The 17,533-nt window shown below is 35.5% G+C and overlaps 1 protein-coding gene and 1 long non-coding RNA gene across 2 annotated transcripts; both read left to right on the top strand.

Moving 5' to 3' along the window:
• The first annotated feature begins 2,804 nt into the window (after positions 1–2,804).
• Positions 2,805–3,494, top strand: LOC149534852 (uncharacterized). The gene has a single exon (XM_089806081.1). The coding sequence runs from the start codon at positions 2,805–2,807 to the stop codon at positions 3,492–3,494; it is 690 nt and encodes a 229-aa protein (XP_089662207.1).
• Positions 3,495–10,521: 7,027 nt separating this feature from the next.
• LOC149534853 (uncharacterized) lies at positions 10,522–13,061 on the top strand. The gene is made up of 2 exons (XR_016356865.1): positions 10,522–10,657; positions 12,590–13,061. It is a non-coding gene; the product is annotated as an uncharacterized LOC149534853 (long non-coding RNA).
• The last annotated feature ends 4,472 nt before the right edge of the window (positions 13,062–17,533 follow it).

The following is a 17,533-nucleotide window of genomic DNA, read 5'->3' on the forward strand; positions in this document are numbered from 1 at the left end:
ACTGATTCCTAATAAGTGTTGAAGCTATCTAGGAGGGAACTTAATCATATTTCTGATGTTTTGGATGTTCTCTATTATACTCGTTCGACAAATCCACTATTATGCCCGTTCAACAAATCCATTTGGAGGGAGCGCATCTTTGGGGCGTGTGGACATTGTGCCTATCCCAGATCTAAATTGTGGATTGAAAGGACAATAAATGTGGCAATTGCCAAGGGTATCACAAAATGCCAAAATTAATTATTGGCAAGTAGAAGTTGACCCAAGTGTAACATATCACTATAAAACCTTTATAAACACGAGGTTAAAAAAACTTTTGGATAGGTTTTGTGATATGCACTCTTAAAATAATATTTAATAATATTCAATACTAATAAATTTGAATTAAGGAATTGTAAAAAGACATCAAATGAAGAATTTGTTTAAAAGAAATTGTAAAAGAGAGACATATCAATCAAAAGATTCACTCCTATATAAATCAAATGTTGTCATTAGTGCAAAGGATCAATAAGTGAGTACAAAGGATATTGGTCAATGAACATTGTTATCGAGCCAGAGTGACTTGATCGAGTCAAGGGAGGACAAAATTATACGTATGAAATAGTCGTAATCGAGTACTATATATATTGAGTATATATGTGTACATCGAGTAAAGGCTTAACCAAGCGAGACAAGCATGTTAGAGTATTATGATCACCAAATGTTAGCACATCTACCGAGCACGAACAAGGAGTCTACCTAGTAATATGTAAAGGACATAAAAGTTTGAATGTTATAGAATACAATGTATTTCATTTCTACTGAGTAGGAAAAGTTGTTTACAAGAACTGAGAATAATATTTGGTAAGATTTATTGGGAAGAGTGATTTGACTAATGATGATCCCAAGGCATAATTTAAATCAATGGAACAAAAGAAAGTAAAGGAGATAGTAAGGATGGATTTAAATCGTTGATCTTGATCAAATACATATTCTAGAAGTTTCTATAACCCTAATTAGGTCATGTATCGAAGAGGTAAAATATTTCTTTATAAGGAGCTATGGAGAAGTAGTTTGAGGTTGTTGTTATGTTGAGAAGGAGATATGTTGATGGAATGAAGAGGTGAATCTATTGTGGATAAGAGTACCTTGCAACAACAAAGGAAATGATTGCACATATGTCACATGAAGTGCTAAGTATTGAGCATAAAAAGAGATCTAAACAACAAAGTAAGTTGCACTCAATCAGATCAAGTTCACTATTACTTTCTTACCATTGTAGCAGATAAATCCTTTAACAACGTAGCACTAACAATCTTATTGTGAATCTCTTAACTAAGTGCACACATTGTATAAGTGTTGCTAAATCCTCAAGAAAGGTGGATTTTGACAGATCCTATTGTATTACTCCTAGCAGAGCAAGTCACTAGAAGTGACAACTTTTGTAGTCCTAACAATCAACCTCTTGTTGCAGTTGTCATCTCCATCACAATTGTCCCTCTAACCAAGGGTTTTTGCGTGCCCAAAATGTTTGTGTCATGTGTGATGATTGAATGTTTTATGTTTATGTGTTTATGATGAAGTAGAATAGATATATTTACTTCCATTTTAGTTTATGAAGTTATGATCATGCATGTCAATTGAGTTCAAAAATCATAAGAGCTAATTAAATTTGAAAGAGCTCAGAAGTTTTTATGGATATTGATCCACCAACCCCTCTAAGCATCTCTCCTTTCCTAAATATTCCAAAAATTCATTCATATAAAAGAAAGGTAAAAAAATAAGAGATCATTCTAAATGACCAAAATTATGAAAGGTTGCATTTTTAACAAAGGGAGGTAAATGTGGAAGGGTGCCACTTTTGCAAAGGATAGAGGACATGAAAATGTAGAGGTGTGACATGTCCTGCACATTGGAAGATATAAAGGGAATAGGGTAAAATAAGTTACGATTTTAAAGGGCATAAATTATGAAAGGTTCTTTTTCAAAAGTAGTTAATTGTGGAAGGGTGTTGCTCTTGCAAAGGATAAAGGACACATGCAAATATAGGTGTGGTTTCTCTCTCATATTGAAAGAGGTTTCATTTGAGTACATGCAAGAGAGATCAATATAAAGAGTAATTTATTATTCTCAAAAGTATTAAGAAGGTGGTGGCTCAAGTCATTTGAAAGCTAATCATTCCTTCACCAATTAAATATGAAGGAGAAACCATTCCAAACATTTAAGAAATACTTGTCAATCATCACTTACCAATACATCAAGATCAACACGTGCTTGGAACCATCAAAATTAATTATCAAGTATAAGTCAAGGAAACAATTGTAAATTATCATTCCATTTAATCAATAAAATTTATATTGTTCTATGTTTCTAACATACTTCAACCAGACTAGGTGGCCTCTGAACTTTGCATGCGGGTGAATGAGTGACTAGGGCACGGTAGCAAGGTTTTTTGATATTTTTTGGCAAAAATTTGAGATTGCTTTGGTCCTGGTTCAGCCTTTGTTTGTTGGGCTCTTAGGGCCGCAAGCGGGGTCTCCAAGAGTCTCATTCTTGCTGGAGCTTCCGATTGTGATGGATCTTCTCCTAGGGTGAGGTCACAGGAGGAGCCATTTTATGTTAGCGAGTGCTAGAAGTTAAATAAAGTTAATGGCTGTTTTTCGCATAGTTAAGATCGACTTGTGCTGGTTATTCCTTTAGAAGCAGTAGTGGAAGATGTGGACTATTTGGCCACACATGCATTGATATGCAAGTTTCTTGGTATTCGGATTTCTTTGTCGGCTCTAGAAGCCTGGATTCACCGTTCATGGTAGGTGGAAGGTGATATGGATATTATGCTGGTTGGTAATAGCTACTTTTTGGTGAATTTCTTTTGCATGTCAAATTGGAACCGGGTCTTTGAGGGAGGCCCATATTTTTATGATAGTGTAGGTCTTTTTGTCAAAACTTGGCATGCAGGGTTCAATTCTATTGAGGATCTTCCTTGGAGGGTTCATGTTTGGGTCTGCCTGTCGCGGCTTCCTTTGGAGTTCTGGCGCAAGGATATCTTGCGACAAATTGTTGTTGTGCTTGGAAAGCCGACTGCTATAGCACATCAATCACTGAACAAAAAGGTTATTTCTTATGCTTGTATTTTTGTCGAAATTGATTTAAATTGTCCTTTGCCAGATTCTTTAGAAATTTTTCTAGGCTCTTCTTCTTGGATCCAACAGCTAGACTACGAATCTATTCCCTTCTGTTGTCCCATTTGTCATGCGTATGGTCATTTACAACACCAATGCCCTCAAGCCTCCAAAGGAAATGGTACCCCTGGTGGGTTCTCTAGCCCAGGGAAGGCCAATGATGGTAAGGGGAATGGTCAAACTGTTAATACTAGAAAAGGAAATGTTCAGACTGATAGTACAGGTAAAGGGAAAGCTCAAATGAACAATTCAAATCAAGGGCAAGGGCCATCTAGTAGTACGAGTCTTGATAAGGATGGTTTTATCCTGGCCCGAAATCGTGCTAAGGGGTAGGGTCATAAGCGGTCTCGTCTAAATTGGCAAGTGGACTCAGGGTTCAATTGTTTTGAGGTTCTTGACAACATGGTCATAGAAGAAGGTATTCCTGTAGAGGTTCAGTGTGCAGCTACTGGTTTAGAGGGGAGGAGTTATATTCTTAGCGGCAACCAGGATGTTGTAGCTCAATAGATGCTGGAGACTTCTATTGGCCCTGAGTCTAGTGCCCTTGTGGTTTCTCCTACTCCATAGGAAAAGGATGTTCTTCTCGCAGATTTGGTTACATATGTGTTTGCCTCTGGTAAAGGAAATGGATCTTCTCTTGCTTTGGGCCTGATGCAAAGACCATTTAAGAAAGTCTCTTTTGCTACTCCCTCAAGAGTTGGGCGAAAGTAGGATCAAGAAAAAATTAAACTTACAGGAGATTTACTGGTAGAGTCTGGGGTTGTCAGGACCTTGGATGAGCATTTTCCCCACTCTACTCAATGATTATTCTCTCATGGAATGTAAGGGGGTTGAATAGCATCCCTAGACAAAAAGCTATTCACGAGCTGGTGGTTGATCATTCTCTGGATATCCTTTGTATCCAGGAGACCAAGCTTTTAGTGGACTCCATGTTTAGATGTGCTCCTAAAATTTGGTTTCTAGGCCAATGTCAGTGTGTTGGTGCTTTGGGGAGCTCTGGTGGTCTTGCCATTTGTTGGGATCCTAGGAAAGTTATGCCACTTTACTGAGTCTCTTGCCTCTCGACTCTCTCAATGGTTGCATCCTCTCTAGAAACTGGAGAGATGATTCTTGTTACTAATGTGTATGCTCCTATTGATCTCCTTGGAAAGCTCATGCTCTAGGAACATATTAGGCATGTCAGAAGCTGTCATCCTTTCTTGCCCTGGATTGTGGCAGGAGATTTCAACTCCGTTCTGAGTCTGGAGGAGGAGAGGGGTGGGCTAGCTTGCTTGGGTCCTTCTTCTGAGCTTCTTTGACAAAATATTGATCTTTTACACCTCTTTGATGTCAAACCTCTCAACGGGCTCTTTACTTGGAACAATCAAAGGGTTGGAAATGATGCCATCTCAGAACACTTGGACAGGTTCCTTGTTTCTTGCTTTTGGAATTGTGGCTCTCTTTCTCTCTCTTCTGAAATTCTTGATTGGAGAGGTTCTGACCACTAGCCTATTAAGTTCACAGCTAGTTATGTTGCTATCCCCAAGAAGCCTCCCTTTGAGTTCCAGCTGATGTGGCTTCGAGACTCTTCTCTTCATGTCTTAATGGCTCATTGGTGGAGACAAGGAGGCCCTGCCTATGGCACTTCTATGTTCTCCTTCTCTAAAAAACTTCAATATGTTAAAAGGAAGTTGAAGCATTGGAAAAGGAATTGTTTTCGTAATCTCCAAATTATGAAGAAGAGGGCTCAGGATCGTCTTGATGTTATTACCAGGCAGATTCAGGATTTGGGATTTTCTGAAGCTCTTGGCATAGCAGAATCCCAAGCTTCCACTGATTTAGCTGAGTGGGATCTTAGAGAGGAAATTTATTGGAAATAGAAGGCTTGAGTTGATTGGCTTCAGGAAGGGGACAAGAACACTGCATATTTCCATAAATCTGTGCAGGCTCGACATAATAGGAGTTACATTTCTTCTCTTGTTACTTTTGATGGGATGCGTCTTACCTCCGCTCAAGCTATATCCAAGGAAGCTATTTAGTTTTACTCTGCTCTCTTTTAGATGATTTACCTCGAACAAAGATTGAGGAGAATACAATCCTATCATGTATTCCCTCTGTTGTGACCAGGGAGATGAATGCCTCTCTTATGAGGCCAATTAGTATGTCTGACTTGGAGGGGGTGGTTTTCAGCTTGCAGAAAGGCAAAGCTCTGGGGCCTGATGGCTTCCCTGTTTAATTCTTTTAGGAATTTTGGGATATTATCAATCATGACCTTTTGGATGTGGTTTAGGAGTCCTATTCCAACAAAGAAATTCTCTGGGCCTTGAATGCTACTTTCTTAGTCCTTATTTTGAAGAAGGAAGAGGCTAATCAGTTGGACTTCTTTCGGTCCATTGCTCTTTATAATGTGGTCTATAAAATCATTACTAAGCTCCTAGCAGAGAGTCTTAAAGTTTGGCTTCCCATGGTTATCTCTGAGGAACTAGGGGGTTTTGTGGCAGGAAAACAAATTTTGGATGGGGTAGTTATTGCTTTCGAAGCTATTCAATCTATGTGTACTTCCAGGGAATGTGCCATGTTTTCTTATGACAGAGTCAATTGGGATTTCTTGCAGAAAGTTCTTCTGGCATTTGGCTTTAGTCAAGAATGGGTCAGATGGGTTCTTAGTTGCGTTACTACTCTTTCCTTCTTGGTCCTTCTTAATGGTGAATCGTCGGGGCTTTTTGGGGCATCTAGAGGTCTTCGCCACGGAGATCCCCTCTTTCCTTATTTGTTTATCATTATGGTTGAGGGACTTGGTAGACTTATCAAATTTCATGTCTCCCAAAATCTGATTCAAGGATGGCAATGGGGAAATGGCTTACCCACTCTTTCCCACCTCCAGTTTGTTGATGATACAACCCTTGCTGGGAGAGCTTAGATTCGGGAAGCTAAAGCCTTTCGGATCACTTTGGATACTTATTTGGCTGCCTTTGGGTAGAAAATTAATGACCACAAGTCCTCTATTTTTTTCTTCAACACTCATGAGCCTATCCAGCAGAGGATTGCTAATATCCTGAGATTTCAGATTAAGTCTCTCCCTCTGACTTACTTGGGGGTCCCTATTGTGGTGGGTAGATAGCCTAGGCTTTTCTGGGAAAGCTTGCCCAACAAACTTTGACAAAAAGTCAATCATTGGACTCATAGGTGGCTCTCTACTGCTGGCAGGGTGACTCTCCTTCAATCTGTGATTTAGACCCTTCCCATATATAGAAGCATAGTTCAGGCTGCCCCGGTGTATTTTCTTAAGGAATTTGATGCTCTTTCTTGCCAATTTCTTTGGAGTGGCAATTTGCAAAATACCAAATGGAGCCTCATCAATTGGGATACCATTTGCAGGCCAAAAAAGGAAGGAGGCCTTGGCCTTCGTTTTGCTATCTTGTGTAGTCAAGATCTTATTGCCAAGCTCTATTGGCCCTGGTATTCTAGCCAGTCTTAGCTTTGGGCCCGTATCCTATCACACATATATTTACTTGGTGTTGAACCTTCAGATATTTCTAGGTTGTCTCTTGAGGGAAGAGGCTCTATGGTGTGGAACACCCTCAAGATTGGTGCTCACTTGGTGAAGAGAAGTTTATTTTGGATTTGTAATAGAGGCACCAAGGCTCTATTTTGGAGTGATTCTTGGAATGGGTATCTTCCTCTCTTATCCTCTCATCCACACTTGCAGTCTCTTTGTGATTTTTTCCTTTCTGCTGGATGGAATAAGGTGGCTCATTATAAAGAGGCTTATAACCTGGGCCTTCTTGTGGGTTATAGATGGAAGAATTCTTCTGATTGGTCGTTGGGTGGCTCTCTGCGGGATCAGTTGGAACTTTCTCAAATATTGGCTTCTAGGGAGTGCAACTCCCTACAAGAACCTAATGTTTTGGCGTGGGGAGGTGCTTCTTCTGGCAAGTATTTTGTTTCTTCAGGGTACCTTGCACTGATGAAGAAACTTTTTGGTGAGGTGGAGGTGTCTTGGTGGAAGAAAGTTTGGAATAGTTTTTCATGGCCTAAGTGTAACATTTTTCTCTGAATTCTAGTTTATAATCGTTGTCTTACTTGGGAGAATCTCTGCAAGTGAAGCTTCCAGGGGCCTTCCATTTGTGTTTTATGCCGCAATATTGAAGAGACTATTTCTCACCTTTTTTTCCAGTGCCCCTTTTCCAAATAGATTTGACACTTTTGGTGGAGTGTGTGGGGATGCACGTGCTATCATGTTTCCTCTTTATCTGAATTCTGGGACTGTTTGGGCCATCCCCCTTCTAAGACTTCTTTTCTTCAGGTTGCTTGGACTATTGGGCCTTCCTTTATATTATGGCATATTTGGCTTGAGAGGAATAGGAGGATCTTTCATGATGTGCAGTTTGAGATCAGGCACTTGTGGGGGAAAATTATTAATTCTCTTCATGAAACACTCTTAGCTAAATGTGACATTGGTGGAGGTTTGGATCCTAGAGATGTTGGTATTTACTCATGCCTTTTCTTTCCTCTTCAGGGCAACATTCCCTCAGTCCCCCACAACCACTTTGGGAATAGAGCTAGGCAACACTCTCAACTTGTTAATCGTGAGGGGCATTAGTCTCCTCCTAAGGCGGGCATTCTCAAAATCAACACTGATGGTTCTTCTCGGAGAAATCTTGGTCAGACTAGTATTGGGGAAGTTGGGCGTAATAGTTCTGGTGTTATTCAGTTTTTGTTTTCTATATACAAGGGTTGCCATACTAATAACCTCATGGAGCCCTAGTTATCTTGGTTGTAGTGGAACAATGCTGCCAACGTGGCTGAAAAAGAATTATCTGTGAGATTGATTCACTGGTGGTTGTGAATTTATTGAATAGAAGGAACCTGGTGCATGTGGATTGGCATTTGGCTCTAGTTATTCAACAAATCATTCAACTATGCAATTCTCTTGATTCTGTGTCTTTTATGCATATCCCTCGTGTGTGGAACGGTGTGGTTGATTGTTTGGCTAAATGGGCCTTTGAGCATGGCCGGATTGGAACATTATTTGATCATAGAATGCTTCTCCTTGATTTATGTCAGATGCTAGTTCAACTTGTGGACCAGGATAAAGCTTTGTAATTCTCTTTGTTTCTTGTGTTGTTCTGCTCTCTTTGGTATTCAATAAAATTTTTACCCCTCTTTTAATTAAATCAATAAAATTTATAAACATCCATTAGGAGATGCATATTTATCTTACATCAGGGAATGTTATATGAGAACATTCAGGACCAATAAACTGATAATTTAAAATTTGAATATCTAAATACTCTGTTTGAAGAGGAGTGCATAAGAAAGATTATAGATCATAGATTAAGTTGTCAAAATTCATAATAGAAGAAACTTGATCAACAAAAATTAACGGTGACATTTATTTGTTTGTAAGATTTTCTGGTTGGGATCATTGTATTGTTTCCTCAGATTATATAAACTACTTATGCTGTGAACGTCCTTAAATAGTTTCATTCATTGATTCATAACACTGAATTTAATTATACAACTGTGTCCAGTTTTTGCTTTGTTTACTTTTCTGATTATTTGGTGGACTTCAAAGCTTTTGGGCAATCGCCTTTGTTTTTATTTGAAAGCCACTCACGGTGCTTGTCTTTAGCTTTATCTGGCGTGGTGTAATCTCATGGGAAGTCCACTTTTGAGTATCGCTTGTAATATTAAAAAACTTGTAATTTTTGTGCTATCTGGAAAGTGCCAATAGGCAAGGCCTTCAAGCTACTTCTACTTTTGAAACTGATGTGATCTGCTGATGCATACAAATGAGTGGAGAAACAAAGCATCAGATAAAATGTTAGACAATGTCAATTATACTCTCTTTAAAATGATAGAGAAAAAGTCTTAGGAAAAAAATTAAAATGTGGGAAAAAATCTATATGCCTGAGATCACATTATAATGAATATTACAGAACACTATTTTCAAATAAAAAACACAATGCATATTGAGTTTTTTTGGTACAAGGAAACCTTTTCATACGACGAGGACAACTGATTGTTTGAAAAGTTTAAATAAATACAATCCAACATATTTGTCATAATAAATGAAGTATCAATCCAATACCATTTACCCCATATCTAGTCTTAAATGATTTTTTATGGCTTTAGAAAACAATTTTTTTAACATACTTAGTTGGGTATGGTTATTTATTGCTGAATTTCCTATTTAGATGAATGCCACAAATTGGGTTGACACGATTGATTAAATTTGTGGGTCATCTTGATTGAATTTTCTTTTTTTTTGTTAACTGAGTTTGACTCCTTTTGGCTTTGGAATCGACCGTGAACTAAGTTACAGATTGAATTAGACGTGAACAGCACTCAAGTTATTGTGTGAGAAAGACTCTTTGACACGTCATGGGTATGATGTGAAATAAATTAGGCGGAGCACAAATAATGGAGTTGAGTTATTCCATAGTATATCTCGGAGTTCTTAGTTTTATAAATGAAGCCAATTCTATTTTGGTTGACAGTTAATTGTGACGTCTTGTTCTTGAATCATCTTCTTTTTCTTGCTTATGTGGCAAATAGTCAAATGCTGACTTGCTCAAAATGGTTCACTCTTGTTTTAAGATAAATGAAAGTTAACATCTTAGATTACATCAAAATTAAATGCATTATTTTATGACAGAATACATGATTTGTTATGTTATGATGATGTTGCCATAAGATGTGTTTTTAAATGTCATGATTTAATATCAATGTGATTATGCTAATGTATTTATTTCTTCATAATGATGTAATTAAGATGTGACATTGATTATGGTGGGTATTGACTCATTATTGGTTGCGAGTGTTTGAGTGGATGCAGAGATCGTCACGACGAGAGTGTGGTTGAGGTAGAGAGGGCTAGCCTCTCGGAAGGGGATGCATCGGATGCCCGTGCTGCCACACACACACACACCATGTAGAATTTCATGTTTTTTTCGTTACATTTACTAAGTTAATCTTGAAAGTTTAAGTGAAATATAGAAGTTGCAATTTAATTGTTTATGAAAGACGGATAGAAAGATTTTTATTACATTGAATCACTAACGTAAGAGTTTTAATGTTTTTATTATGAGATATAAATAAAAATTCTATTTTGATTTTGTCAATAGAAACTTAGAAGTAAATTTTTATTTTTAACATGTTTGATGTTTTTATTATGATATATAAATAAAAATTCTATTTTGATTTTGTCAATAGAAACTTAGAAGTAAATTTTTATTTTTAACATGTGTGTGTGCGCACTCACAAAACAAAATTGTTTAAAATGTTATATTAAATTTATCTTTTTAACTTCAAAAAAAAAATTAAAAAAGTCGGTATCAAGTCAATTATTTTTGGGGATTTTTGGGGATGTTCTAAAGAGGGGAGTTGGGGGACGCATGAATGATAGCAGTGGATGAGAGTTAATGAGGGTTTGTGGACGTGTCTTGCTCAGCCTGTGAGTGGATTCGGTATCAGCTCTCTCTCCTTTCAAGGTTACTTGCCACAAAACAGAGGTAGGCGTATGCATTTAAACTTATGCTACTATCTTGCAATCTTATTACATTGTCTGCACATTCTTGGTGATGGATGGTGTGTTTTCCTTAGTACTACGGAAGAATCTGTAAGATTAAGCTATTTTTTTGTCAAGATTACCGTGTTCAAGCCTATCGTAACCGGTGGGGGGGGGTGTTGTTAAAATTGGCAATACCTCGGTCTTTACCTCTCTTCGTCTATAGAAGGAAACATAGGGTTTTTGAAATGAGGACTTGGCTAGCGATGATAAATGTTTCTTTTAATGGAGCAGGAGAACCGTCTTCATTCCATTCAACTTGGATAAAAACACATTCATTTCGGTAACTATGTCCATTTCTATTGAGATTGTTGAATCGCACTTCCTATAACTTCAACCTTAGAATCATAATTAATAGAAACCATAGTGTAATGGGAGGTAGCCAGATTCAGTTCACCAGACTGGGTTCTTTCACAATGTCTTCTTGCTAAGTCTTGCTGTGTTTTGGTCATTCTTTATTCCTTAAATCACATACATTGCTAGTTAGTGTAGAATACAACACTAGAGAATGGAATAGACTTTTGTCAATTTAGAAGCCTCTCCAAGACAAGTCAAGACGTCCTACTGGCTTGGTCAAACTGTTAAAAAAAAAACAAAAAAACTTTGAACCTAGGCTTTGTAAACCATAAGCAACTCATGAGGGGCTCGTAGCCAGAAATCCACCTGGTGATGACTTAAATTAGAAGTCAATGAAACTGTTTTCCATCTCTTTTTCTTGATTATTTACAACAATGAGAAGACCTCCTTCTAGCTATTCAATTATGCTAATTAGGGTTATTATCCAAATACTGAAAATTATATGTTGAGCTGCTCCTTCTGGCTATTAAGTTAAGTTGGTTGGTGTTATTATTTAATGTTAGGTTGTATGAATGAGTTGTTCTCTTGAATCTATCCAAGACAAATGTTATCTTCCATAAAAAAACTCTTCTTTAATGAAGAAAAGCTTAGATTCTTTCGGGATATAATAAAACAAATGAAATGTGGCATGTGTTTGTAGACATACTATTAAGGTTTGAAATATATAGTAACCAGCAGTGATATAAATACCTTGGCAAACTGTTGTTGTTCCAAATAATTTCAGCTTCCAAAATGTATTGTTGTCAGTGTTTTGATTTCACCACTGAATTTCAGAGTATTTTAAGGTTAAGTAAATTGTGGTTCTTTTCATTTATTTATTCTTCCATACCAAGTGTTAAATGCATTGTTGTTGGTTGTCTGAAGCTTTATAGTACTCAATTCAACATTGATGTGTTTTGAACATACCAAATGAATAGGGTGATTTTTCGTGTTCCTTACAGTTGCAATAGTTTCATTTCAATATTACTGTGGTTGGCTGAACCATAAGGAAAGAATGGACATACGTATTAAGTGTTTTCTTATGCAACAGTATTCATTCCAGCATTACTGTGATTGACTATACCATAAAGAGAGAATGAACATATGCGTTATGTATTGTATTCATATGAAATTCAGATGTAGTTTGATCATCTTGTTGTAAATCAACGTATAAACGTGTACTTTCCTTCATGGCTAGGTGCAATGTAGCAATATTGGGAAGGATAGAATTGATACTTCATGTTTAGTTTCTTCTATTTGTCAGTTCTGTAGAATGGATACATGTTGTTCTTGTTTCTTCTACCGTTAAATTTGGCTTTGTAACTGCTTGGCCAAGCCATTTGTTTTACCGCATTTAATTATGTGGTTTAGATAACACATATGTGTGTGTGATTATGCTTATTTAGTTTTACTACATATGTGTAGATGTGTAGTTTTATTTTTATTCCCTGTTACATTCCGTGTTTAGGCTACTAGGCACATGGTTGCATGTAGTGTGTTTCACGACTGCACCGGATCCATCTGATTCATCTTGTTCTAGGAAGCTAGGCTTCTCGTGCCAGAGTTGGGGCATTCTTCATGTCATGAAGAATCCCGAGGGAGTAATCACTCTGTGGTTGGCGAGGTAAAAGTGCCTCGGCCACACTCCTGTCTTAGATAGCAGATGGACAACGTCCTATGGCTTTGGAGACTGTTTATGCTGAAGGACACAACAGGAAAGGATAACTTAGTTTTATTGTATCTTTCATCCTTGAGATGAACTGAACTATGTAATTGTATATGAGAGCAATGCAAATTCTAGAAATTGATGTAAAATATTGCATTGTAATTGATGTATGTTGGATCAACAATTATGGTAATTAGTTCTCCAACATAACATGAGATGTGTTCATTGAAAAACCAATATCATCATGATGTAACACTGAACATTCTTGAATATGCTAAAGATGTGAAATTGTAGATCAACACCTTAATTTTTACATTATGTTAATAAACTAATTGTTAATGGATAAGTTGTTTGACTTTTCCACTTTGTTATGATTGGTTCTCTTCCACTCTTTCCGTAGTTTGTTGATGTGGCAAATTTTAAGTAGGATAAGGTTCTTACACTTATTTGCACCACTTGGCAAACGTTTTTTTTGGAATTGTTCATACCTTTGATCCTCTCACTCTGATCTTATATTCGCATCCTCTTGCCATACTATTTCTCTGCAAAGCAACACCATGATGATAATAATAATAACGTTTTTGAAAGATTTAACAAATTAATGAATGGATTCAAAAATTTCAATGAAAAATAATGAAATTTGGAAGTGTCTAATACGAACCAATGATAAAAGAAAATAAATGAAAATAAATCATATTTTTTAATTGCTTTACACGAGTTTTCATATTAATGAGGTCATTTCTTATTTAATTTTAAGGAAGAGATAATATGAATGAAAGAAGGAATTCTTCATTTTAAGGCATTATGGAAGCAAAATATTTGGTTAAATTATGGTGAAATAAAAAATGTTTTAAATAAAAAGAATCAAGAACCTTGACCTTCTTAAATCCTATTTAATTCTATGAAAGAAATGATTTGAATGAAATAAGTAGCTAGAAGTAGAATATTTTACCAAATTTTAGTAAAGTCTAAATGTCTTTCAGAAAAAAGGAGTCACATCTCTAATCCTCTCTAATCTTAATTTTTTTTGAAGAAGTAAAAGAACCATATTCTAATCTCATAGCAAAGAGAGTTTGTAACATCTCATTTTCTCGAGTCTTAATTAACAAATAACATACTCAAAGAAATGCAGTTATCACTTCGTTTCATAGGAAGACAGTTATATAATTCATGTTCATGTGAATAAGATTTACCATTAAAATCAATTAGACAAAATTTATAAACTAAAAACTTCAAATACCATCGAATGAAATTACTACAAAAATTGAAAACCACGTATCTCGAAAAATTGAGATCAAAATCAAACTAGGGATGCTTTTGCAACCATCCAGGTTAGTCCACAAATACACTATAACAATTACACATGATGACTATGATCTGAAAATCGCTATATCAAAATCAAATGATGATCATAATTAAATACCAATATATTTAAAATTAGGGCATCATATACCACTATAATAATTAGGGCATCATTTACCATCGGTTCATTTAGGGCTTTTGATACCACTGATTCAAATAGGGCTTTTGCTACCACGGATTCAATTAGGGCTTCTGATACCACTGATTCAAATAGGGCTTCTACTAACATAGATTCAATTAAGGCTTCTGATACCATTGGATTCAATTAGAGCTTTCGATACCATGGATTCAATCAGTGCTCCATGGATTCAATTAGGGCTTCCGATGCCATTGTATCATTTAGGGTTCCAGCTATCACACAATCAATTAGGGCTTCAGATTCCTTTCCTTCCGATTACTTAACTGTGACAATATCTCAAGATTAGAAATATACTTATATTCAATATTCATATAAATGAAAAGCAATCCATGAATCTATCTCTTATATCTAGATGTAAAATAACAGTAACAATGAAATAACTCAATTTAATCTTACCTCATAAATAAAAGTGATAATACCTGTTTTCGATAACAATTGAATGCATAGCTTATCTCTATCTAATGCACGCCTGACATCTTAGGGAGAGAGGTGAAACATTGTTAGGGGCTTTACCACCCAACCTCGGACCACAACTTATCTCCACATGATCTCTAACGAGAAAGGCCCTCCCTACCCGGAATAGACAAGGGTCATCTTACTATCCACTAGGCTTCCTGGTAATTAACTCACCATATGACTAGGCAGCAGGAGATTATAATAACAAGAATATGCATGAGCTATTAATTAATTCATATTAAATGATAAATATTGAAATGTCATAATTGATACTGATTCATGTTATTCATGATTCCTTTCTCACACCTCATCACCCATCTTCTTGGCTACACCAATACTCTAAATATATTTGAATTTTTTTATAAAAATATGTGCATTGATGTAGATTTACGTATTCAATCAAGTTTAATACAATTGCCAAAGGAATTCACAAATCACACACACACACACACACACACACACACACACACACTCAGAGATACTAGGTGAATGATCTCATATACATTTTTAGAATGCAAATAGCTAGTATTACAAATTGTTCTCTATTAAACATGCCTAGCTAGCTATGGTTGGATACTCATTCAGAGAGAAAAGGATTGAAAAACATATATAATTATCCTCAGCTCTATCAATATGTAATCGACAACAAATAAGAAACTAGAAACTGTAAAACACAACCACAAATATTATATTCAGATAGGTTCATTAATTCATGGTTATCATTATAATTTTCTTTCTTTCATATCCATGGTTGATACAATCTTATGGTTAGAGAACATTTAGTGACATGAAATCATACTCTATGATATAGAAAACTATATGAATACCTACTCCAATTCAATCTATAAATAGTTGGCATCAGTATTTGGTTTTCATGAATACAACATGGCACACAACTGGCATACCATTACAAAACCACAACATGGTTCAATAGTATCAGTATTTTGGGTTTATGTATCATAACTATTTCTGTACAATTCATGTGAAGACTGCACAATTATTCTCAAATAATTCTATTCAAAGGATTTAATACATATAAAAGTTCACTACTTAGAATTTATCTCAAATAAAGAAAAAGCCCAAATTTAATAACAAATAAGCTTAAGTTATAGTCTAACACAAGTGGCAATTCCATATTGTTAAGAACTTAAAACTACCTTTGGGAAGCCCCTCACAAACCTCTAAGAACAAATCACAGGTAAATTGTCTTTCATGCTGGCCCCAAAATCTTGATCGCATGCCATATTCCATGAGACATAGGGCCTTGTTTACAGCTCACAACCCTTTCTTTGTGTGAAGAAGCTGCCTTTAAGGACCCCAATAGAAAAATACAGACCTAAATGCTACCACAAAAATGACTAACGGCAACCCCAATTCACATAACAGTCGTCCAAACCCAGACACGAGTATAAGAATGTAAAGCAATACCAAGAAGAGTTATGAGATTGCACATAGAAGAAAAAGAAAGTTATATAAAAAATGATCAATGAGTTCCTTATTAAATGGTCATCTTAGGCTCTACAAATTCCTTCGGTTATAAAGAAAACCAGTCGAATTCCCAAGATGACCATTCAAATACATCAAAAAATTCAAATTAAAAGATAAAATAAAAAGGTTGAAAAAAATTGTAAAACAATTCGAATTGCCAAAATATTAATTGATTAATCATGCCAAATGTTAATCAGTTAAAAGTAAGAAATTATAGTTCGAATATTATAATTCCAAACATTATTATAGTTTGAACATTATTATAATCACTTATTTAAATTATTAAATTTATAATGTTGTTAAATCACTTTTATATTTAAATGCACGAATATAAATTATTATCAAAATAATATGATGAAAGATAAAATTAAAATATTTTGAGATATATTTTATATTTTAACTCAATTTTAAATAAATAATTATTTAAATAACTCATGCAGTTCCACAGATGTATCCTGTTTCAAGTCGCTAGATCCTCTACCCATTTGCCCCGTGATGGTGACACTTCTGCCTAATTCTTTTTGACAATGCTTCCACCCCACTGACATGCTTCCTACAAGGAAATTCTCCATCGTTAAATTATATTATCATTTTAAATAATCAAAACTGTTAACCATCTTCTTAATTTCATGGATTCGTGATTGATGATCAACGAACATGTCATCTTCACTTGAAATCATAATGACTAACTATCTTACCATTTCGCTTGATTATAAAAAATTAAACTACCAACTAAATTCATGTGAACCTAAATGGCTATATTTCAAATTAAGTTAAATTTTGGGATGTAACAGAGTTTAAAAACAAAATATCTTTAGTAAAGAGATTTTGTTAGTCAATTTAAAAATTATGAAGAAGTCTATCCAATACTTATAAGGTCTAGTGTAGTAGAGGCCTTTGTGGTGCCATTCAATGTTAAACTTTAATTTTTGCTTGTGGTGTCAAGGATTTGAGTGTTTGACATGGATTTTGAAGAAATCAATTGAAATATTAATAATTCGTCTAATCTAATTTATCACAAGTATTATAAAAAAAACCACTATAATGATGTTTGGGGCAATACCACAATAAAAAAAATGATGTCTGGATATGTGCACCGAGATGCTGTGCAAAAAGGGGTATAAGTGGACATTCTTTTTATAAAATCATGTAAACTTGATCTTGGAAGACCCATTTGAGGGTCATGCATTCAAAATGAGAAAATGTGTAAAACACAAAAATTATAGTACTCTGAATCTAGTTTCACAAGTACTAAAGTTTTTAAATAGTGGATAAGGTTAAGAGGGTCAAACCCCACATGCATTATTTTTTGTCGAGAAACATAATACAATTATTTCTGTGCGCTCATAAGATAAGATAAGATAAATTTATTA

The sequence above is a fragment of the Cupressus sempervirens genome, chromosome 10 (assembly GCF_028749045.1).
Source record: "Cupressus sempervirens isolate cs-2001-9-10 chromosome 10, ASM2874904v1, whole genome shotgun sequence".
Classification (NCBI taxonomy): domain Eukaryota; kingdom Viridiplantae; phylum Streptophyta; class Pinopsida; order Cupressales; family Cupressaceae; genus Cupressus; species Cupressus sempervirens.

Coding starts and splice junctions, on each gene's coding strand:
- LOC149534852 (XM_089806081.1), top strand. CDS start 2,805: ATGGATATTATGCTGGTTGGTAATAGCTACTTTTTGGTGAATTTCTTT.